This window comes from Spinacia oleracea, chromosome 5, assembly GCF_020520425.1.
Source record: "Spinacia oleracea cultivar Varoflay chromosome 5, BTI_SOV_V1, whole genome shotgun sequence".
Classification (NCBI taxonomy): domain Eukaryota; kingdom Viridiplantae; phylum Streptophyta; class Magnoliopsida; order Caryophyllales; family Amaranthaceae; genus Spinacia; species Spinacia oleracea.
Genome location: NC_079491.1, coordinates 1,390,161 through 1,413,985, shown reverse-complemented (window position 1 = coordinate 1,413,985; position 23,825 = coordinate 1,390,161). Strand labels below are relative to the sequence as shown.

General features: G+C 38.1%; 3 protein-coding genes across 4 annotated transcripts; 2 read left to right on the top strand and 1 right to left on the bottom strand.

The window, feature by feature from the left end:
- The first annotated feature begins 791 nt into the window (after positions 1 to 791).
- LOC110775885 (BRCT domain-containing protein At4g02110) lies at positions 792 to 7,412 on the top strand. The gene is made up of 8 exons (XM_021980483.2): positions 792 to 1,000; positions 1,099 to 1,188; positions 2,246 to 2,350; positions 3,053 to 3,076; positions 3,471 to 3,555; positions 5,946 to 6,015; positions 6,724 to 6,771; positions 6,888 to 7,412. The coding sequence occupies exons 1-8, from the start codon at positions 908 to 910 to the stop codon at positions 6,934 to 6,936; spliced, it is 564 nt and encodes a 187-aa protein (XP_021836175.1). The 5' UTR covers positions 792 to 907; the 3' UTR covers positions 6,937 to 7,412.
- Positions 7,413 to 7,850: 438 nt separating this feature from the next.
- On the bottom strand, positions 7,851 to 10,094 carry LOC110777247 (cell division control protein 45 homolog). Its single transcript, XM_021981855.2, has one exon. The coding sequence runs from the start codon at positions 9,843 to 9,845 to the stop codon at positions 8,013 to 8,015; it is 1,833 nt and encodes a 610-aa protein (XP_021837547.1). The 5' UTR covers positions 9,846 to 10,094; the 3' UTR covers positions 7,851 to 8,012.
- A 1,896-nt stretch (positions 10,095 to 11,990) lies between these two features.
- On the top strand, positions 11,991 to 21,152 carry LOC110777239 (BRCT domain-containing protein At4g02110). 2 transcript variants are annotated; one of them, XM_056830288.1, is made up of 11 exons: positions 11,991 to 12,185; positions 12,286 to 12,375; positions 13,409 to 13,513; positions 13,838 to 13,939; positions 14,021 to 14,105; positions 14,866 to 14,935; positions 15,039 to 15,086; positions 15,281 to 15,996; positions 16,144 to 18,385; positions 18,970 to 19,186; positions 19,998 to 21,152. In XM_056830288.1, exons 1-11 carry the CDS (start codon positions 12,111 to 12,113, stop codon positions 20,553 to 20,555), a joined length of 4,308 nt encoding a protein of 1,435 aa, XP_056686266.1. In that variant the 5' UTR covers positions 11,991 to 12,110; the 3' UTR covers positions 20,556 to 21,152. The 2 variants fall into 2 exon arrangements, with proteins under 2 accessions (XP_056686266.1, XP_021837538.2); XM_021981846.2 differs by having other exon boundaries at positions 11,992 to 12,185; positions 15,281 to 18,385.
- Positions 21,153 to 23,825: the final 2,673 nt, after the last annotated feature.

Here is a 23,825-nt window from a genome sequence, read left to right as displayed (position 1 = left end):
ACTCCGTGTAATCGTATATGATCAATTGATCATCTATAGATGTTGTTGTTGTTTTTTTTGTTTTCTTTTTGTTTTTTGTTTTTTTTATTATCTATAGATGTTGTTTCAATGTCAAAAAATATATATATAGATGTTGAAATTTTTGTAACAAGGTTCACATTTGTGACATCGTTACAAAAGGTGTGGGAAGGATCACGTATTTTTCGGATGTTGTATGAAAGAATTGGATTACACATCTATGTCTTGCATTTATGTTAAATGAACGTTAAGTCGATAACCATGTATTGTGATGAGCTGTGGCTTGATGGGGTACGTGTAGTAGAAAACAGAAGATTGACAAAACAATGGGTAAGAATAGGGCATGTCTCAGATCCCGCGTGCCTAGTGTCTGGAACAGGCCAAGAAAAAGTCGTGTCGTGTCAGACTCGTACATATCTTCCATAATGAAGCATAAGCACAACTTAACCCACGTGGCGGTCCGAGTCGTGTCACACCAGCGAGTCCCTATGTTTGCTAACTAGTTAAAATAAGTGTGCTTATATGCTGCCAAACCGCGTACTTATACCAGACTCGTGTCAAATTTTTAAAATAATGTTCATGAACGACCTATGGCCCACCGACTTGCCTCTCATGCCACACTGGATTACAATAGGTTCGCACCGTGTCAATCTGTCGGACCAATTTCATACCTTGATACCAGGTTCAAACCGTCTCCTACCGGCCCGGCGCGACCCGACCCGGCCCGGCATGTCAAACTCTATGGGTAACGCATACACAAATGACCGAATTATCCCGCCAGTAGTAACCCCAAAATTTCAAAAAAGAAAAAACACCCAAATCTTCTTCATCTCTCCATTTTTCTCTCTCTTCTCTCTCTCTATTTCCGCCATTTTCAATTCTACATACAATGTGTAGAACAGTAGAATTTATGCACAGTTCATCACTTTTCTCCGGAATCGGCTTCTTCCTCGCCGGATTCACCCCTCAACAACACCTCCAGGTTTGTTTTTTAATTTTCTCTCTCTAGCTAACTTCTTTTTGTTTTCTTCAATTTCGTGTTTTCATGGAGATTAATTTGATATTACGTATTGTTGACAGTATGAGCTGATGATTATAAGAGAAGGAGGAGTTATTACCGACGAGTACGGTCCTGATTGCACTCACGTCGTCGTCCACAACCTCGTCCTTGTACTCTCTCTCTCTGTTAATTTTATTTTGCACTTTTTTGTGATTTTTGTTTGTACTTTTTTTTAATTAAGCATGAAAATTAGAAAGGCGAAATAAAGATGAAGCTAATTGTAAATTTGTTGAATTAAAAAACTTGATTTTGACATTTAAACAATTCAATTAAAGTAGAATATGGAGAGAGATGGATTAGGATAAAGAGAAATGTGTAATTTGGGTTTATGGATTCTCAAATCTAACATGTTTGGGGCACCTAGGTTAATTGTTTTACCAAAAACATGAATTTGTAACATGGCGATTCTTGCAATAGGACATGTACAAGTCATTGTTGGTTCTTGGTAAAATGGAGCATTCTTAGACTACTTATTTCCAGCTCTCCACCTTATAGAATTCGAGTTTTTAGGTTTTACTGAAACTTATTTATTGGAAAATGAAAAGGATAAATTTGCTTCTGAGAGGTTAGTTGGAGACCTTTGAGTAGTACAATTTCCATCCCCATTTTTAGTATGTTGCATTGTGGTGCAAAAGTTATGGATGTAGGTTGAATTTGGATGCAAATGCTGGGATTGTAAGAGTTAGGAGTACTCAATTGTTAATGATTTCTTGTTGCAAATGAGGTGTGTGTATGTGTGTGATTTTTCTTTTATTAATTTTGTGCCTAGTTGACATCTAAACTTGTTTTATGTTTGCTTGAATATTCAAACCTTCATTTATTTTTCTGTATGTGTAATTATGTAGGATGATCCTATTTGTGTTACTTAGGTTTTACTGAACTTATTTATTGGAAAATGAAAAGGATAAATTTGCTTATGAGAGGTTTGTTGGAGACCTTTGAGTAGTACAATTTCCATCTCCATTTTTAGTATGTTGCATGGTGGTGCAAAAGTTATGGATATAGTTTGAATATAGATGCAAATGCTGGGATTGTAAGAGTTAACTTTCAATGATTTCTTGTTGCAAATGAGGTGTGTGTATGAACTTTTCATACGTTTGCTTGAATATGCAATCCTTCATTTATTCTTTTATATGTATAATTGTTTTCTTTACCCATTCTGTGTAGGATGATCCTATTTGTGTTACTGCTAGAAGGGATAGGAAGACGGTTGTAACACGTTTGTGGGTTAATGATAGTTTAGAATACAAAGAGCTGATGGGCATTGACAATGTAAGTTTCTTCACTCTTTCTTAGTTTGATTTGATGTGTCAAAATTTATCAATTGCTCTTAACAGTATGGGCAGGTTTGGCACAATTCTGTGAGCATCTGAGGGCCTGTTATGTATGTGTTCATGAGTTCATGACTAGTGAATATAGCTTGTTATGGTTTGAGCTATTATCTGCTGCTCCTCCTTAGGCTCCGTTTGATTTGGCGTAAAACTTTTCAATGAAAAATGAAATTTTTTTTCCAAAGAAAAACACAATTCCAAACAACTTTTCATTTGTTTGGTTGAAGATTGATGGGAAAAGGAAGATGGAGGTAGGGAGGAAAAATGGAAAAGTAGTTTCCCTTCCTTTCAAATGGAAAATGTTTTTCCACCTTTGAGAGAGTTATAGAAAATTATTTTCCATCCCTTGCCAAACCAAACAATGTAAAATGATTAAAAAGGGGATAATCGTTTTCCATGAAAACGTTTACACCCTACCAAACGGAGCCTTAATTTCTTTCTTGTTGTAGTTCTTCTCGTTTGATTTAGCTTTGACCTAGCTCAAACTTGTTCTTGAATTCGCTCAATGTGCCTATTTCTCTTGAAGTCTCATTAAATTAGTTTCATGTTTACTCACAGATTTTAAAATTTGTATAGGCCATTGAAGGGGCTGACTGGAATTCCTGGTGCTAATGAGTTTGTTATCTGTTTGACTGGATACCAGGGCTTGCAGAGGGAAGACATAACGGTATGTGTACATTTCATCAAGTATCCCTCTCTCCCATCTTGAGTTGCTTAGTTGTTGAGTTTAGAGCATGATCAGCCACAAGTTTCAAGACTTCAGTTGTGCTGACATGGCATATGACTCATTTAGTCTTAAAATCAGGCAAAGAAAGTGGAGCATTGAAGTGAATGAGTCTTGGGAAAGCCTTAAATTGAGTCTTAAAAAACCAAGACTCGACATAAGACTCAGTGTATGAGTTGAACTAAATAATAAAATAATATTGTACATAAACTTACAAATGTTGAATAAATTTGAGAGGTGAAGAGACATGGCATTTAAAAAAATTCTTAAAACAAGACCCCATTGATTTTGCTCTAAAGTAAATGTATCTAATATTTTACTTTTTGTTTTTCCTTAGACGATGGTGCAACTAATGGGGTCCCAGCTTTCTAAACCATTGGTGGCGAGAAGAGTTACTCACCTTATATGCTTCAAGTTTGAAGGTTAGCAACAACTTTATCAATCTCCCTTCCTCCCCTCAGTAAATCATGTTATGGTCAATGTAGTCTATTCTGCAATTGGTATAACTATGTTGTTTACATGATGATTACTTCTTTTGGATTTCACTCGCAGTTACAGTTAGCTAGTCTGTCAAATGTGTAATTAGAATAAAACCTTTTGGTTCATCAATTGTTTTCTGTTTCATGAGCTACTTTATCCTTTATCGTAGAAAGTGTTACCTAATTCCCTAAACACACCATGAACCGCGAACCAAAAAAAGTGAACCATAAAATTAGGTAGTGAGTTGTGAACCCATACCTACCTGATCTCATAGTCTACAAACATTTGGTTTTCCTTGAAATTATGAAAATCTTCCTTTGGCTGGTAGGATGTGAAAATATATATATATATATATATGCACACTGTTAAGTGGTAAGACTATGACAATATTACTCTCAATCTCAAGTTCTCACCCTTTCTCATTAACCATACAATAGTAGAAAACATAACTTAAATACAATTCTACCTCTAGATTTATACAGGCTATAATCAATTCTTAATTCTTTCGTAACACATCCGAGCGATACAAATTGAAAAAGTAAAAATACTCTATTTTACCTTTCAAAATCATGCTTAACCCGTCATTGATGTTTTGGAGCAAAACTAATCTAAACTCAGAAGTACGAGTCTTTTCTCCAACACATACTTATCTTTTACTACTCCATATTATTCACATCGGAAATATTATATTAACCATAAATCTCGCCATTAGATTTATTTTTCTAATCCACTAGCACGTTTTTTATAGACGGTCCATCTCCCTGAGCTCTTAATACCATATTTTCCATCCTTCTCGTTTATAGCTTTTTCATCACTTTCTCTTGCACCCTTTTCATCTTTCTCTTTTCCTTCTTCATCATCCTTAACATGATCTTTCTCCTTATCCTTCCTAGAACTTCTCCTCTTTTCTTCAACCATTCGATGCAATTCATTCACATCCTTAGTGAGAAGATATATAGGCTGTATAAATGAGAAATCTTCATCCATATTATCATCATCACTATTATTATTCAAGTTAGCTTCAATTTCCAAGTACTGTATCCCTTTCTGCACAAAGGTAACCAGAGCACTTGGTGGAACTAAATTGCCATCTATGGTGCACTTATTGATTCCAGCCTCGTACCCTAAAGAAAAAGCAGAGTGTGTAAACCCTGATTCTTGAAGATATCGGAAAATTAGATAGTTTAATTCAACGGAAGTTATGGAAGTCATCGTTGCAAAATTCACCGGAAATTTAGCTCTTGTGTAAATATATAATATCAAAGTATATACATATAATACAATAGTTTCCTAAACTTATTCCAACTCATATTAGGAAACATAACTTAAATATAGCTCTACCTCTAGAATTTGTACTATGCTGGAATTATTTCTTACCTTTATCTTTAACCATATTCTATTATTAATATGGAAAGTTTATCAGTGTATTAATTCTATTTTCCGTCTCTAATATTTCCATATCTCTAACAGACTCCTATATTTTGTTGTCATAGATGACATACAAAATAGTCATCTTATGGTACTTTTCTTTTCTAGGGTGCACCTCCTGGGCTTAGGGTATGGCCAGTGGCGGATCTTAAACGGTTTTATGAGGGGGGCCGGTAGAGAAAAATTAAGCATTATACTATGTAATTATACAATTATACACAAATTTTAGGAGGCCGTAACTAAAAATACACTACAAAAAATTTCGGCCGGGGGGGCCAGGCCCACCCCAGCCATCACAAAGATCCGCCACTGGGTATGGCAATTCAGTCCGAATCCGATCCGAGTCCGACTCGATTTGACAAAAAAAATCCAATCCAAATTCGAAAAAGTAAAAATGCGATCAGAACCCTGCAGGAGGTGGAGTTTGTGAAAAATCCGACCCGAATCCGATTACTACTGCCACCTCATCAACAAATATTTTAAAATTACGTTAGAATGTTTTAAAACTCTTCATTTTGTGATTTTAAATGCTAAAATAATCCGAATCCGACCCAATCCGAGTAAAATGAATCCGATAAATATAATCTGAGTCCGAATCCGTTTCAAAAATTTCGAGTTCGAATAGAGGTGGGTCGGAGACGGAGTTATATTCAACAGCTCAATTTGTTCCACATTTTTAAGGCACAAATCCTTATCTATTGTACTCGTAAGCATTACTTGCTTTGCTTTTGCTCATTGCTGAATAAGAGTGGGACATTTTGAAAACATGAACTTCCTTTACATCTTCTTTTCAACTCTTTTTGGTATGAAAGTAAATCAATCTTTTTGCCAGCATAACTGTATAACTGTATTATGCTTTGCTGAACAAGTTCTATAGATGACAGATTATTTTCTCTCTTCACAGGGGAAAAGTATGCGCTGGCTAAGGCAATGAATGTTACAAAAATCGTCAATCATCAATGGTTGGTTGATTGGTATGTCTATATCTTGTACTCCGTACTTCAGATTTGGTCAAGAAACTTCCATGCAAAGATGGCCGTGGGCCGGGTTGAGCGTCGTACCGAACCCACGGCGGCGGGCTTCCTTTGATCGGGCCCGAGCCAGGCCCACTCGCCTTCGTGGCGGGTCAGACTGGGCTGAAAAGTTCAAATCAGGGCGCATGCCCACGGGCTAGGTCGGGCCATTGTGCATAAACCTATTTTACTAAATTTAGCGTGCTTTTTCATGCCTTGCCTTGTAGTGCTTTTTCCCAAAAAAATTGGCACTGGCTCAGCCCACGGCTTCGTGGTCGTGTTGGGTCGGACCACATCCATCTTTCCTTCCATGTAAATATGGTTGTGGGCCGGCCCTCAGGCCTAATCTGACCCAGCACGAAAAAGCCCGATCCAACACGAGCAAGAAGGTTTGGGGCCGGATTTGGGCCGTATTTTTCTGTAAAAAACACAACAAGACACGACTTGACCCAGCACACTCTGAGTCGTGTTGGACCGACCAGCCAGTGGGCCTGTGTTTTGAAATTTTAGGCTTGGTCAGTCCAACACGATTCAGAGTGTGACGGGGCCGTTCTGGCCCATGGGCTCAGCCCGACCCGACCCACAGCCATCTTTACGTCCATGGATGTTGTTTCTTAACTGTTAACTGTCAAAGGTTTCCTGACTTGGTGATATTTGCTTTGGTATCAGTCTGGCGACTTGGAAAATTCTTCCAGAGGAACCTTATAGTACTAAAAGGTAAATTGTTGCATGAAATCATGTTGTTTAAATGATGTTTTAAATTGGAAATTTTCTAAGAATGTAAATCTCTTTAAATCATCATTAGTAACATACTGGTTCTCTGTCTCCTGTAGTGGCTATGAATGTTATTTGATGCTACCTGAGGCTAATTTGCAAAATTAGGGGTAAATGCTTACATGGCAAAGTCAAGGTACCATAGCTATCAACAAGTCAAACAAATTGATTAGTAATGATGGCATCAGTTGTGTTACGTGTATGACAGTCTCATAGGTGAACAACTCATCGACAAAAGAGTAATTTTCTTTTTTTAAAAAAAGGAAAAACGATACATAATCTCCTACCGAAGAAAAGACATCCCCGAAAATCAGAATCTTGAATATAAGTCTGACTTATTGGAAGTGAGAGTTGATTATAAGGGAAATATCACCTTCAAAGAGACCCCTAATGGGGTTTGAGATCGGTTATGAGGCCAAACCTTTACCGCTAGGCCAAACTTTTGTATTTCATGATAACATTGATTCATAATGCACTTGTAAATTGTAATCAAGAATTCTTCATTGTATTTCAATTTAAGTTATTTTTATCCGTTATTAAAATTTCTCCGGCAATATCAATTCATCTTTGAATTCATACTCGAATTTGTGTTTGTCTTGATTATCTTTTATTTGGCCCTGTTCTTCTTAGCTTTATTTGGTTGAATTGAACTGAATGAATAGTAAATAGTAAATAAAAAATTATGCAAGTAAATTTCACTTATTTGAGCAGAGAAGCCAACCTCAACTTGTAAACTGAATCTAAATCAACCACAAAGCACTCCAACACACAAGTACAGGTTGCACTTAGCCGTAGCTTATTCATCTCATACTTGAAAAAATAATACTATAAATTAAGGGTGGTAACTAGAACACCTACCTTAATCATCAACAAGAAAAGCCAAAATTTGATCAACAAAATCCTGCAACCAAAGTTATCTAGACTAAAAAAATTCAGAAACTTTCTTCCAACTTGGGATGCAATTAAATTGCTATTTCTAACTTGCAATTTGTGTCTGACAAGTTGAATGACATATCTCAACATAGATTCGGACACCAACCACACTTATAAGTTATAACATTTAGCCGCTTGACTCAATTCATGTTTACATATATAGCCAATAAAAAGAAATTCCCATTCATTGTAAATCACTAGTAGTACAGTACAGTACAATATATGAGGAAAAAGAAATTCCAACAATTATACTATAGTTTTTCAGTTAACCTGACCATGAAAGAATTGACAGCAACCTTATCTAAGATTATCCACGATGATTCGAAAAGCTCGTGGAAGAATTCAGCACCAATCTCCTGTGCTGCATTCTTGAAAGCCATACCAAATGCATTACCTTGTACTGCACCAAGTCGAGGCTTCCCTGTAACACCAACAATCAACACTTTATCTTGTTCCTGTGTTAAACAACAAGCACACAACAAAGGCTTCATTCTTGCACCTTTCTCTCTCAATGCATCCATCACAAAATAGCAGAATTTAGTCAATGCTTGAGGATACCCTAATAGCTTTGTGTCTACTGAATCTTCGAGTTTAACCCACCTGAATTTCCTTCCACTTCTTATTGAACCCCTTTTGGTTATAGCCGTGCTTCCTTGTCTAAGAATGGCTCGTTGTACCTTTATTGCGTTCTGCATTCCAATCCTCAACTGATCTAAGTTGTTCAATGACAATGCATCATAGGCTACCCCAAACCCTAACTTTTTTGAATTAGAACCATCAAACGACTCCAAAAGGGCAGTGACCCCATATACAACATCTGCAGCTGAAACTCTTGAGCTATACCCATGAAGCCGCATAAAGCTTCTGTAGTAGAAATCATTGAGCCCATATTCTGGCAGGAACCTCTCAAATTCATCCTTCATTTTCCTCTTAACATCAATATTCATGTACTGGAACTTCTGTTGGCAGTCAATAAGTGCAAATCCCATCCTAGCCAACAGAAGTTTAAGCTTCTTCATCCCATTATCACTCCAAGTCTTCATCTTTGTCGCTATGTAAGAAGAACACAGCATTGAATCAAACAAATTCCACTCCCTTAACAGCATCAACCTCGGTTCATCCTCATACGCAATCCTAGAAGATTCAGGTGCGCGAATTTTAGTCCCGTCTTTCAGAGTTACTGAGGTAACAGCATCTAAATTACCAAGACCATTGATATGCTGTTCAAGCTCCATAACCCCAGCTTGGTACCTCTCATTGGTTAACCTCTCATGTACGAGTTGATCAGTTATCGACACACAAGCTAACCATAGCTGTTCATTTGTGTTTTTCCTCAACGAATGTGACAAATCATACATCAAACACCCAGATGGTTTACCATGAAAAGTACCCATTTGATAATACTGTTTCTTCAACCTCCTAAAAAGCTTATCTGGGTCAGCTTCTCCCTCATCTGAAACCCTCCTCTTCTTCCTATTCAGACCATCACCATCTTCTTCTCTTTCCTCCTCATCACTGTCACTATCATTCTCACTCTCATCATCATCACTCTCATTTCCACCTTCATCATCACTATTCAAATCACTGACATTAGCCAACTGCCAAATATCGAAATCATAGGTCAAATCAGCTTGTTCTTCATCATCCTTAGTATAAAGGACAACCACCTTATCATTCCCATCACTCAAGTTATGCAAATGAATAGGACGATGGCTATCAACAACAAAAACACGCATCGTTTCAGACAAACTCAACAACTTCCTCAAATCCCTATGAGAACCCCAATTTATAAGCAGCAATGTGAGAGGCATATCAGGAGATAAGCTCAAACTAGGCTCCAAATACTTATGAATCTCTTCAAACGACGAAACGGGGTAACAAGCATATTGTATAGAATCCGATTCAAGGATATGAAAAACAATTTTCAGCGCACATAGAGAATCTACATCTGAAGTGGAAGGGAAGATTAACAAAGGGGATGAAGCTGCAGCAGAATCAAATAATTCTGGGGAATAATTTGACACTTGTAAAGCCGAATCACGTAATTTTGAGTAAAATGCCTCAACCTTTTGCTCTCTAACCATGATTTTACTTCAATTTGTGGTTTCAATTCAATTCGAATTAAAGATGAAACGAGCTTAGATATGAAAATCTAAAATTAGGGTTTTCTAGGGGGGAGTACCTGAAATTGATGGGTGTTGATAAAAATCACCGGAGATTCGACCGCCTTGTTGCTTGATTATTCTCCAGATTTGCAGAGATGAGAGAGAAAATGGGCGGAGAAGAGGTGAGAGAATGAGAGCAAAAGGAACAAGAAAGGGGGGTTTTGATATTTTTGCGTTAAAATTCAAAATTTGGAAACTGAAATATTTTTGAAATTTCAAAGAAGCGCGTAAAATGAAAATTTAGCGGTTTTAGTTAATTTCACGTGCTTGAAGGTTGGCTTTTTGTTACATTTTGACGAGATGACAGCCGTTTGACTTAAAAGTGTCATAAAAGACTTGACAAAGGGGTGTCAAATCAGATTATCTGTATAATACAGATCGGGTGTAATCGGATAAAGATGGTCACCGGCCGGGCGCGGGGCGGGTTTTGGGGCAGCTCACGGATCGTGGACCTAGCCGGGACGGATCCATGTTGTATCGGACGGGGCCGGAAAAAAGTTCAAAACAAGGCCCAAGCCACGGGCTTTCGTGCCAAGCGGGGTCTGCCCGTCGTGTCTAAAGCTAATTTTACTAAATTTAGTGTGTTTTGTCGTACCTGGTCGGGTCGAGTCGTATCGTACCTTGTCGTGCTTTTTCCAAAAAAATAAGGTCCACGCCCCACAAGTTCGTGGATGGACCATGATACATAAGAATCATTTTAAAAATTTGACATGAGCTTGATACGTTGCCACTCACGTCTTCAAGCTAGTTTTGAAACAATTAATTAAAAAATCTATAAATTTAGTAAAAGGACCGGCTAGCATGACACGACCAAACATGTGGAACCATTATTCATGACCTTGTCAAAAATAGGTACAAGTGGCTGCACACATGTCCAAAACCGTACTGGACCAGACCAAAACCCGTAATCAAGAAAAATTTGTGGACCTAAGACCGAACCGAAAAAATTCGGGCAGGTCCAGTCCGGATTGGATAGAAATTATTATATATGCTATTATGCCTCCATACAATTTTTAGAGGTTATTTATTTCCAAACAAAATATAGTTAGAAAATATTTCAAACTTAATATCAACATTTTTTAGGTAGTAGAGATGGTTAGATGGATAGAATACCAAGAGAAGGAAAACAAAACAAAATTACACATAATTTTAGGGTGCTAAAGTAATTAATGATTTATTTAATATAAATCGGGTCCACCGATCCGGACTGAAAAACGCTGATTTTGGACTATACTGGACCAAAAACCAAAATGTAAAGGACCAAAAACCGAAATTAGACCTAATCATCTATAGCCCGCCGATACGAAAAAGTACAGGTTTGGACAACCTCAAATACGCATTTTTAGACCAAGCCCGAACCAGACCCGAAAAACCCATTGCGGCCTGATAACCCGCACCAAATTTATGGGTTTGGACATGACTTTTTGTGTTAAATCCCGACTCAATTTTGATCACCTCTAACCGGAATCAACTGATACCGATCCGGTCTTAAACCGATCCAGTTTCGGGCCCGGATAGGATTATGAACACCCCTAGGCACAAATAAAGATGGTTATGGGTCGGCCCGGGCCGAAGCCTGACTCGGCCCGACACAAAAAACCCGACCCGACTCGAGCACGAAAGAAATCTGCCACGGGCACGAATTCATGGGTCGTGGGCCTTAATTTTTTGGAAAAGCACGACAAGGCATGTCACGACTCGACCTGACACGACAAATCACACTAAACTTAGTAAAATTAGCCTTAGGTACGACGCGCTGCCCTGACACTAAAGCCCATGAGCTTGGGCTGAACCTGGCCCCATTTTAAACTTTTCGGACCGACACAATACAATGTGGGCCTGACATAACCCAAACCAGTTAGGCCCACGGTCGGTGGGCTCAACCATAAGCCCGACCCGACCCACGTACATCTTTAGTCACAAGTACGGCACAAACACAAGGGCCTACACAACCCAACAACTCAGCTCTAACCGGGAATGCACAGAGTTCGAGAAGAATCCACGTGTTAGTTTCTTAAAATCCTGAATTCTCAATTTTTTATTCTCCCGCCAGTAGTAAACCCCAAAATTTCAAAAAACCCCCAAATCTTCCCCAGCACTGCAACTTCATTTCTCCATTTTCTCTCTCCTCTCCCTCTCTCTCTCTTTCCGCCATAATCAAATCCTCAAAAAACCTCTGTAAAAATGATGTACGGTTCATCAATTTTCTTCGGACTCCGCTTATTCCTCGCCGGATTCACCCCTCAACAATACCTCCTGGTTTATTTTTATATAATTTTCTCTCTCTAGCTATTTTTTTAATTATTATTATTTTCAATAATTTCGTATTCTGATGGATTTAATTTTATATTTTTGACAGGATAAGTCGAGGATTATAAGTGAAGGAGGAGTTGTTTTCGATGAGTACAGTCCGGATTGCACTCACGTCGTCGTCCAAAACATCGCCCTAGTACTCTCTCTCTCTCCATTTTATTTTGCATTTTTTTAAAGTAAAATTTATGTTTGTATTTTTTTGATTAAGCATGAAAATTAGAGAAGTTGAAATAAAGACGAGGTTAATTGGAATTTTGCTAATTGAAAAGCTTAATTTTGATGCTTAAACAATTCAATTGGAGTAGAATATAGGGAAAGATTGATGCGGGTGAAACAAAAGGTGTAATTTTGAGAGTTAGAAGAAGTTCTTTACAAATTTGGCGGTGCTTGTGATGTAAATATGTAATATGTGTTGTGGTTTAGGAGGACTTTGTTTGATCTGCTAAGTGAAACTCGGGTTCTTGGATTTTACACTCCAACATGTTTAAGGCACTTGAGAATTGGGATGGATATTATACCAAAAAAGGTTTTTATCGTAAAATGGCCACTTTTACAATTGGACATGTATCGGTGTTAAACAAAACTACCTAAGCTTAGTTACACAGAGTCTTGTTAGGTTTAGTGATTTACCTGTGTACAATTGCATTTTTGGCTACTATTTTTCAACTCTCCATCTTAGGCTTTTCACCTTATTTCCACTTATTTCAGGAAAAATAAGTTCAGTTAAGTTCAGATAAGATAAGTTTAGGAAAAATAAGGGTTGACCAAGTCAATTCATAACTAAAATAAGTTTTGATAAGTTCTAGTAAGTTCAGTTAAGGTCAGAAGAAATAAGTGAAAATCAGTTGAATATAACACACCCTTATAGAGTTTGTGCTTCTGTGAGGACATTTCAGTAGTACAATTTCCATCCCCGTTTTCAGTATGTTGCATGGTGATGCAAAAGTTGTGAGATACAAGTTAAATATGGATGCAAATGTGAGATTGTTAGAGTTACTCAATTGTTAATGAATTCTTGTTGCAATTGAGGTGTGTGTGTGTGATCTTTCCTTTATTGATTTCGTGTCTCGCTGACATCTAAACTTAATTTATCTTTGCTCGAATATTCAATCCCTCAATCTTTTTTTCTTTCTATATGTGTAATTATTTCCTTTTTTCGTTCTATGTAGGATGATCCTATTTGTGTTACTGCCAGAAGGGATGGGAAGACGGTTGTAACAAATGTGTGGCTTAATGATAGTTTAGAATACGGAGAGCTGTTGGGCATTGGCAATGTAAGTTTCTTCACTCTTTCTTATTCGCCTTTGTTCTTAGTTTGATGTGTCAAAATATTTCAATTGCTCTTAACAGTTTGGACATATTGCCGTGAGCATGAGAGGGCCTGTAATGTATTGGATCATGAGTTCATGACCAGTGAATCACTACTTGTCATTTAGCTCTTTTTTTAATTTATATTATCTTCTGTTGCTTCTTAATTTCTTTCTTGCGGCAGTTTTGCGCATTTGACCTGTCCTAGACCTAGCTCAAATTTGTTCTTCATTTTGCTGAATGTGCCTTTTCATGAAGTGACATTAAATTGGTTTCATGTTTACTCACAGATTCTGTATAAGCCACCGAAGGCGCTGACTGGAATTCCTGGTGCTAACGAGCTTGTTATCTGCTTGACCGGATACCAGGGCTTGCCTAGGGAAGACTTGAAGGTATGTCATTGATGATTATAGAATATGGATCACTTCATCCTATAGGGTGTATCTAATATTTAACTTTTGGTTTATTCCTAGATGATGGTGAGCGTAATGGGAGCCCAGATTTCTAAACCACTGGTGGTGAAAAGAGTTACTCACCTTATATGCTACAAGTTTGAAGGTTAGGCATCACAATTTCACACTCCCTTCCTCTCATCAGTAAATCATGTTCTGGTCAATGGAGTCTGTTCTGCAATTGTTATATGATGTTTGCATGATGATGATGTTGATTACTCCGTACTTCTTTTGGATTTCACTCGCAGGTAGCTTGTGCATTGCATGTGATCTTCTGTCAAATATGCTATTAGAATAAAAGCTTTTGGTTCATGAATTGTTGTCTTTTTATGAGCTACTTTCCTTAGTGTAGAAACTTACGTGTCTTGAGATTTTGTGTTAAATGATGACATGTGGAATATACTCCGTACTAGTCTACAAAACATTTGGTCTTCCTTGTGAAATTTTGAGAATTATCTTTAGGCTGGTAGGATATGAGTCATATGACGATATATACACAAGTAACTGGTCAGACTCCTATATCAGCTGTCACAAATTACATACAAAGTACTCGTCTTATAGTAGTTTTTATTTTGGGGTGCACTTCCTGGTCTTTTCAGATTTAACAAACTCAGTTTGTTCCACATTTTAAGGCACAAATTCTTTAGCTATTGTACTTGTAAGCATCACTTGCTTTGATTTTCTTCACGCCTGAATATAAGAGTGGACATTTTGAAAATTTGAACTTTATTTACATCTTCTTTTCAGCTCTTAGATATGGAAGTAAAACAATCTTTTTGCTAACATGGTATAAAACGTGTACTCATATATGTAATCTGCTTGGCTGAACAAGTTCTAGATGACAAGATTATTTTCTCTCTTCACAGGGGAGAAGTATGATCTGGCTAAGAAAATGAATCTTACAAAAATCGTAAATCATCAGTGGGTGGTTGATTGGTATGTCTAAATCTTGTACTTCAAATGTGGTCTTAAACATCCACGGGTACTGTTTCTTAATTCAAAAGTTTTCTGACTTTGTGATATTTGCTTTGCTATGCAGTCTAAAGGCTTGGAAAATTATTCCGGAGGAGCCGTATAGTACTACAAGGTGAGTTGTGCATGAAATATGTAGTTACATGATGCTTTATTTTGGATTTGTTTTAGCATGTGAAGTAAATAGTAATGGTATTTAATTGCAAGTTTGAAACACTTGTCTTGTTCTTAATAAAATTATTATACTTTCATTTACTTATTCAATCTCTTTAAATCAGCTTAGTAACATAGGTTCTCTGTCTCCTGCAGTGGCTATGAATGTGATCTTATGGAAGCTGAGGCTAAAGATTCTGAAGATGAGACTGAAGATATTACTGGAAGAAACAATAGTGGGATCACTAATTTGCAAAATGAAATGGGGGAAGCCCATATTTATTCTGGTATTGGTAGAAAGTTGCCTGTTTCGTCTGCACAACAAGGATTCTCAAACAGTATATTAATAAAGGATGGAAAGTCGTTGCAGTCTGATTTGCTGTCTGAGTCTACAAGTGTAAATAAGTTGGGCAAGCAGTATGTACAGGACCACAGAGCTCAGTCTCACATGGATGCTAAATCTGATAATGTTGATGGACAAAATGCTGCACTTCTTCCATCTAATCAGATTGGAAAAGGACACCCGTCCACTTCTGGAAATACTAAGAATTCAGGTGATTTTGAAGCTGAGAAGTTGAATAGCTCAGAATACTCAAAGAAGACTTCAAAAGAAACTAGTGTTCCATTGCACGTCGAAGAGGACGCAGAGGACAAAATTGGAGCAAGAAAAACTCCATCAAGCTCAAGAAAAGCTCCAAGATCTAGGGCTTCCCTGCAAACTGCAGGAAAGATTGCCAAGTCAGATGAGAGGCCGGAAGAAAAAATAACTGAAATGACAACTGAAGGCGTGCCCACCTTCAATCTAGAAACAGACGAGGCTACAGGCTTCTTTGGAGTATCAAGTTCCAAAAGACAAGCTGATCCTAAAGCTGGCAAGTGTAGTCCTTTAAAATCAAAAAATTCACCGAGAAAATCTTGTCTCTCCCTGAAATCTGAAGGAAAGTTGAGCAATCTAGCTGAAAGGTTGCAAAAGCCTTTAGCTGAAAATGTGATTGCTGACTTGTGCACTTCTAATACAGGATCAGACCAAGGAAAAGCTGCTTCAGAAATTGGAACATCAAGTGCAGTTGCTGGTTTATTTGATGAAAAAGGCCCAGGTGGTTTACTGCCGCAAAAGAGGACTGCAGATGGTTCAAATGCTTCTAACACTACTCCCAAATCTCAGAAGTTAACCACCTCAGCCAGTAAACGAGTTGGTGCATCAGAACCTAGAACTGCTGTAAATAAATCTGTGGAGAGAAGTGGTGCCCTTAATTCTGGCCGCAGAATAGAAGATGAGTTTGCCACATCATCTGCAGGTAGGTCATCTCCCAATGTTTCATCTGCCAAGTCCAATGCAAAGAATGGTGGTCCCTCTAGATCTTTGGCTTTCGAGATGCTGCAAGTTAGTGAACCTATGAACACAGATGTTCCAACCACCCCTAAAACCAACAGTATTTCTACTTCACTGGGAGTTGGTAACAAAATTGGCCAACCACAGACTCTGCAGAAAGTTATTGATGCTTCTCCTGGCACCAATGACTTAGAAGCTGTGAAGTCTGGGAGTCCGGAGTTGAAGTCTGCCGATCAAACTTGTAAATCTGTTTCAAATCCACCAAAGAAAAAAATGGTGGCTAGAAAAACTTTGGGTTCCAGACCTAAAGTAAGTAAAAGAAGTGCTGATGCTCAGAGAAGTTCCGCCAAGAAACACCCCGTTCTAGATGATGTATCGATACACTCAGCGGGACAGGAAAAGAAAGAGCCGACTGCACCTTCACCTGCTGCTGATAAAGCTCTGGTGCCCCCCACAGTAGAAGAGCCAATTGGTTTGGGTTCTTCTAAGCCTCAACAGAAGTCTGATACTGAAATAAATGACTATGATGCACTTTTAGATGATGAAACTGAAGGTCCACCAGAATTCAATGTGGATAATGAATTCAATGTGGCTGAAATTGTTGGTACGAAGGAAGACTTGGTTTCACAGAAGAAGGAAATGGCTGTGAAAGATAGGAAAAAGTCTAAGCTTGCTGCAAAGGAAGTCGTCAAAGATGATGCAGATGAGGCTGAAGCAGGAAAAACCAGTGATGATGTGAATGAACAAGTAGTTGGTGCTGCTGCAAAGAAAAGGCGCAGTACTCTGTTGTTGAATAAGTCAAAGAGGCCTGTTGAAGTGGAAAAAGAAAATGAATCTGTTTTTATTGATCGTGCTGAGGTGGGAAGAGAAAATGAGCTTATTCGTAATGATCAATTTGCGAATAAGGGTGTAACAGGGAAATCAGCTTTGAAGAATAAGCTTGGAAGTCTACTGTCAAACAAGTCAGAGGGTCCTGTTGAAGTGGAAAATGAAAACGAGCCAATATTACATCGCGATGGACACAGTGACTGTAAAAATTTCCCTTCTTTCAACATGACACGAGATAATGTGGAAGTCGAAAATAGAAGTGACTGTGGTGTTAGTAATGACCAAGGTACAAATAAGGTTGCAAAACGCCCTGGGAAGTTGGGTGGGAAGAAAAGGCGTGGCTCTCTGCAGTTAAAAAAGTCTGTTGAAAAGGAAAATGAGTTAGTTCTTGATGGTGGGCAACACAATGGGAAGCTGAGTAGTGCATCTGATATCTTAGATATATCCACGGAAGTTGACAAAGAAAACGAACCTGTTCTTGCAAATGATCAAAATACTAGTAAGGGTGTTAAACGTGCTGGTAAATTAGCTGGGAAAAAGAGGCGTGGTGGCACTCTGGTGTTAAACAAGTCTGAGGTGCAAGTCCATGAGGGTGATGCGAATAAACCGGATCTTGATGATGGAAAGCTGACCAGTACTAAGTCCAATTTGATAATCAATGAGAGTGATGCAGTAAGTAAGGGTGGAAAACATGCTGGTAAAATAGCGGGGAAAAAGAGGCGTGGCACTCTAGTGTTAAACAAGTCTAATGAGGTGCAAGAAAATGATGAATGTACCAGAAGTAATCCGGTTTTTGATAATGATGAAGATGTAACTAAAGATGGAACAAGTAAGTCGGATTTGACAGCCAATGAGAGTGATGCAGCTATTTCAAGTTCTTTAAACATTCCTGAGTTAGAAAAGGTTAAAAAACAACAAACTGCATACTTCATACTTTGTGGACATAGACTACAGAGAAAGGAGTTCCAACAACTCATCAAGCGTCTCAAAGGAAAACTTTGCAGAGATTCTCATCAATGGTCATATCAGGCTTCACATTTTGTTGTTCCGGAACCTATCCGCAGAACAGAGAAGTTCTTTGCTGCTGCAGCATCTGGGAGGTGAAATTCCTATTTTAAGCTTATTTTTTTATGTTTTTGTATATTACTCTGTATCTTCGACACTGTTAGCAGTCTTTTGCCTTTATAGATTATAGACCTGCTCATCATGAGCCCGGCCCGGAAAATAGCGGGTTTTGGGCAGAATTTTTAGTCCCGGTTTTCTGGCCCGACCGGCCTAAATTTTGATTTTTTATGTGGGTTTTGGACAGCTCAAAATTGCATTTTTAGTTATAAATTTGCCTCATGAGGCCGGCCTGGCCCGGAAATAACGGGTTTTTGGGCAGAATTTTCAGGTCCTGTTTTCGGGTCCGACTGGCCAAAATTTTAATTTTTTGTGTGGGTTTTGGACAGTTCAAAATTGCATTTCTAGTTATAAATTTGGCATCGGTCCGAATGGCCCTAAATAGCTGGTTTGGGCAGATTTTCGACCCAAAGTCTGGCCCGTCCCTGCCTATCCTGACACAACGGGAAGATTTTTTAAGTCGTGCCCCGGCCCAAACCCGACCCAGTCCACAATTTGATCAGGTCTAATAGGTTATCTGTTATTTCTGTGAAGTTTAACCTGTGATTTGGTTCAAATGCAGCTGGATTTTGAAGACTGATTACTTAACTGCGAGTAGTCAGGCCGGTAAGTTCTTACCTGAGGAACCTTTCGAGTGGCACAAGAACGGCCTTAGTGAAGATGGTGCTATTAGTTTCGAGGCTCCAAGGAAGTGGCGCCTTCTAAGAGAGAAGACAGGTCATGGTGCTTTCTATGGCATGCGAATTGTAATATACGGGGAATGCATTGCTCCACCTTTGGTATTATTTCTTTCTTCTTTCTTCTTCACCATGTTCCTAAACTCTTGATATTATTCTCCCTTCCTCTTAAACCCTAAGTTAACATATACCATTTCGAGATGTCACATTGCTAAGTTAACATACATTATTACTCTTGCTTTCTTTTCTCTAAAGTTGGACCAACAGGGGCCAATTTACCAAATTGGTAAAAAAAAAAGGTAACCCTTAACGACAATTTGGTAAAAAAAACTTGTTGCGGCAACAATTTTGTAAAAGAATTGAGCTTTTGGCGACATCTAGGCCAATTTTTTCTATAATTTTCCGATTTGATCAACATGTGCATTTCACAAGATTATATTTTTATTTGGGTAAATGTGTTGTGACAAGAGTAGTTAATTAGATAAAGACACGAAAAATCTATATAAAAGGCATGTATTGAATGCTGATCAAACTAAATAATTATAGAAAATATGGCCTAAATGCGGGGTTTGGGTCGAGCTCATGGGCCTCAATGGGCCCGGCCTACACCAAGCCCACTTTGCATTGTGTCTGGCTGAAAAGGTCAAAACAGGGTCCCACACCCACACCAAGCCCAATCTGATCTAATAGCCTAATTATTCTAATTTTAGCGTGCTTTGTCGTGCTTTTTCCAAAAAAAATCTACCCAGCCTCGGCCCACGAATTCGTGCTAGTACCGGGCCGTGTTATTTCGTCGACCTGGGCTTGCCCACATCCATCTTTAGAGTAAAGTCCTAAAGATTTTCTGTTCAGTTTTGTTATAGACTTATAGTAGAGTTCTCATTTATGCTGCCATTGTATTGTATAACAACAGGAAACCTTAAAGCGAGTAATAAAAGCCGGAGATGGGACGATCCTAGCTACTTCTCCACCATACACCCGTATTCTCGAATCAGGTGTTGATTTCGCCATTGTTAGTCCCGGTATGCCACGCGTTGATATATGGGTTCAAGAGTTTCTCAGACACCAAATTCCATGTGTTTTGGCTGATTACTTGGTAGAGTATGTTTGCAAACCCGGATACCCTCTCGATAGGCACGTTCAATACAACACCCATGAGTGGGCTGCTAAGTCATTCTCGAAGCTCTCGAGCCTATCAGAAGAGGTCGTAGGCGTTGCTGATGCTGCTGCTACTGCTACTGCTACTGCAACACCACCAGATGATCATGATCAGGTTAGTGATGATGATGATGACTTAGCATGTCAAATTTGTGGCTTAACTGATAGAGGGGAAGTGATGTTAGTCTGTGGTAATGAGAGTGGTACCACTGGTTGTGGTGTTGGTAGTCACATTGATTGTTGTGATCCTCCTCTCAAGGATATACCTGAAGAAGACTGGTTTTGTCCCAAGTGCTATGAATCTTTAGAATAACCTTCCCGCATCTTGCTTTTAGAGGTGATTAAAATTCGGGCCGGGCTTTAACACAAAAAACTCATGCCCAACCCAAAAAATTTGGTGTAGGCTTTTCGGGCTGGGTTCAAACTTTGGTCTAAAAAGTTGTATTTGAGGTTGTCCAAACCTGTACTTTTCAGGTTGGGCCATTTGGCTGGGATATAGATGATCAGGTCACAGGGTTGAGCCCCATCAACTGCAAAATGTTTAGGAGTGGCTCAAGCAAAGATCTGCGTAGCTAGGGTGGTTAACTTGTGCTAGGTGCTGGTTCAGGGTCCATTCTTCTTACCTTAAAAAAATCTAGGTAGTTTTTAAGAGCATTTACGAGTTATATATGAATGCTAATAATCTGTGATTTGCAAGTTTGAACTTGCAAATCACGGTTATAAACTTGTCGTTTCTCCGTCGTGTACAGCCACAGTATAGTATATATTTGTAGGAAATTGTTAAGAACCAGGATCAAGTTAAAGTTATGGTGTAGTACAATTTATCATTGTGCTTTTGTATTTTGTCCAGACTGAATTCTACATGAGAAGTTTAGTTTGTGTTAACAATAATGAATGTTTTTATTTTCTTCTTCTTCTTTTGGCCTTTGTTGCATGATGAATTTTGAGATGAGAGAAAGTGTTAAATAGGTGCTTTATGATATAATTGAGGCTAACTACTGATTCATGTTCACAAGCTTTACAACAGTTTACAGGCACTTTTGAAACTAAAGGTTTTAAGTGGGAGTAATTTTTTTCATGAGACATAAAAAGGCAGCCCAACTTTATGGGCCCATCTTTCACTATGTTAAAAGCCTGTGTACTGGGACAATCATTTTGATATGAGCTTTTACAGATCTTGGTTGCCAAACCAATCACGGTCTTTTTGTGACTCCAAGGTCCAAAAAGTTACCTCGATTTTTACGAGGATGGTAGCATATGGTACCTTGATGAGTCCATGAGGCATTAGATTCATGCTAATGACATATTTAGTTAAATTTTAACCTTGGAAAACCTTTCTTCTTTTTAATATATACCTAAAGATTGCTGTCACCAGGCCTGATGCCCGACCCGGCATGAAAAAAGCCTAGCCCAGCACGGGAACCAAAAAAGTAAGGCTCGATACAAGCACGAAGTTGTGAGCTGAGTCTGGATCGTATTTTTATTTCAGGTATATGAAAAAGCACGACACGACTCGACCTGCACTACAAAGTACGTTAAATTTAGTAGAATTAGCCTTAGACATGACGGCCCGTGAGCTTGGGCCATGTTTAGAAATTTTCGGCGCGACATGATGTAGAGTGAATTGGTGTGGGCTTGGCCTGTTCAGGCCATGCCTTGTGCGCTCGGCATGAAGCCCAACCTGACCCACATTTTTTTGGGGGTTTTGTTTGGGTAAATACTACTTGGTAGACCTGGTTATTGGACAGGGTAGTCCAATGGATATAGGGTTAGGGTCAAGTTAATAGGGCTTTTATTGGGCAGAGCTTTTATTGGACAGGGTCATTATAGGGTCAAACTTATACTACAATTATTTTGAAAATTAAAATAGTAATGATACTCCCTCCGTCCCGCAATACTTGACCTGTTTTCCTTATCGGGTCGTCCCTTAATACTTGACCTGTTTTTAAAATGGAAATATTCTAACAATATTATATTATTTCTCACTCCACCCTTATTAACCCACCTACCCCGTACTCCATACAAAAAATAATTAAAAATTCAACCCCTACTCTACCCAACCCCACCCCTTTACACATTTCCCACTAACTACATTAAAATAATACTCCACTATCAACTACTACCTATTAAATTAAATAAGTCAATTCAAGTCCCTTAAACTCTGTGCCGGTCAAACCGGGTCGAGTATTCCGGAACAGAGGGAGTACAAAAAATTACGTGTATAGCTTCGTATTTACTTGTACTTGCACATGGCTATTTTGTTTTTCATTTTTCATTGCTCGTTTATTGACCCGCCCATTAATGACCCGCTTTTGACCCGCCCATTATCGACCCGCTAAAAATGACCCTTTCAATACCCGACCCTCTTTTGACCCGCACCGACCCTGACCCGCCCCGCCAGATAACTAGGTCTACTACTTGGTATTATATAAAATTTGTCTCTGTGCATAATTTTTACTAATACATATTTTAAATATATTAACATTGATGGTCAAAGTTATGCTATGGTAAACGTTAAAGTCAAAACGATGCTATTATTCAGAACGTAGTAAATATGTAATTGTATCAAAATTTATGAGTGGTTTAATATGAAAAGTTGGTTAATTAAGTTCGTTAATTTGTGATTATTTGTGTATGGAAGGAGTATACATTTCGTGATCAAATACAATCATATAGGTATAAAAGATTCAATGCCTTGATTGAAGGGAAATAGCAACCTAATGTTACATTGAGATGTTAGGTTGATATCGACATCTGATAATGACATTTGAATTAAACCTATCAAAATAAGTCCTTTACCAATTATTGTTTTACATTAGTGATATTCGTATATAACAACTTACATTTTGTTGTAGCAAATCAAAAGTTCAATTTCCTTCTTCCCGAACACATGCTAATTATAACTCGAATGTGATTTCGCAAATTTGTAGACAAGGACTTGCCACTTTACCCTACTCATACCCCGATTTTGTTTAGAGATACATGCTCAAATTTCAACATTAGAATTTGACCTTCATGGTACTTTGAATATGAAACAAATAGTCAAGTGAAGTTTGTTCTATTAATTTCAGAAGTTGGACTAAGAAAGAATAAAGGATGGAGCTAAGGTCCCAAATTCTGAAAACCCCATACTCACCTCACCTTACAGAAAAAATGAAAATATCTGAATCCACTTAAATAAAAAAGTTAAAACATCAAAATCACCAAAATAAAAACAAAATAGTAAGAATCATAAACTCAGAAAACGTCAAAGAAAATTATTGTCAGCAACTCTGAAACTCCAACCTATTTTAACCAATCATATTTCATTCGGATTTGAGTTTTTCTTACAAAGAAAATGAAACAAGACAAATTTCTAACCAAAAAAACAATATTATAAAAATATAATAAAATCTTGTAAAAGATTGCCTTGCAGTTTCTCTGTGTAGAACATTAAGCTATCAAAACTAACTGTAAGACCGCATGTCACGGAGTCACGTCAGTAGGGATCAAACATAGGCATGAGCAGGGAGGAAGTAAATTTTAATACGGAGTATCAAATACGAAGTATGTATTAGTAAATACTTATCATTGGAAAAAAAAA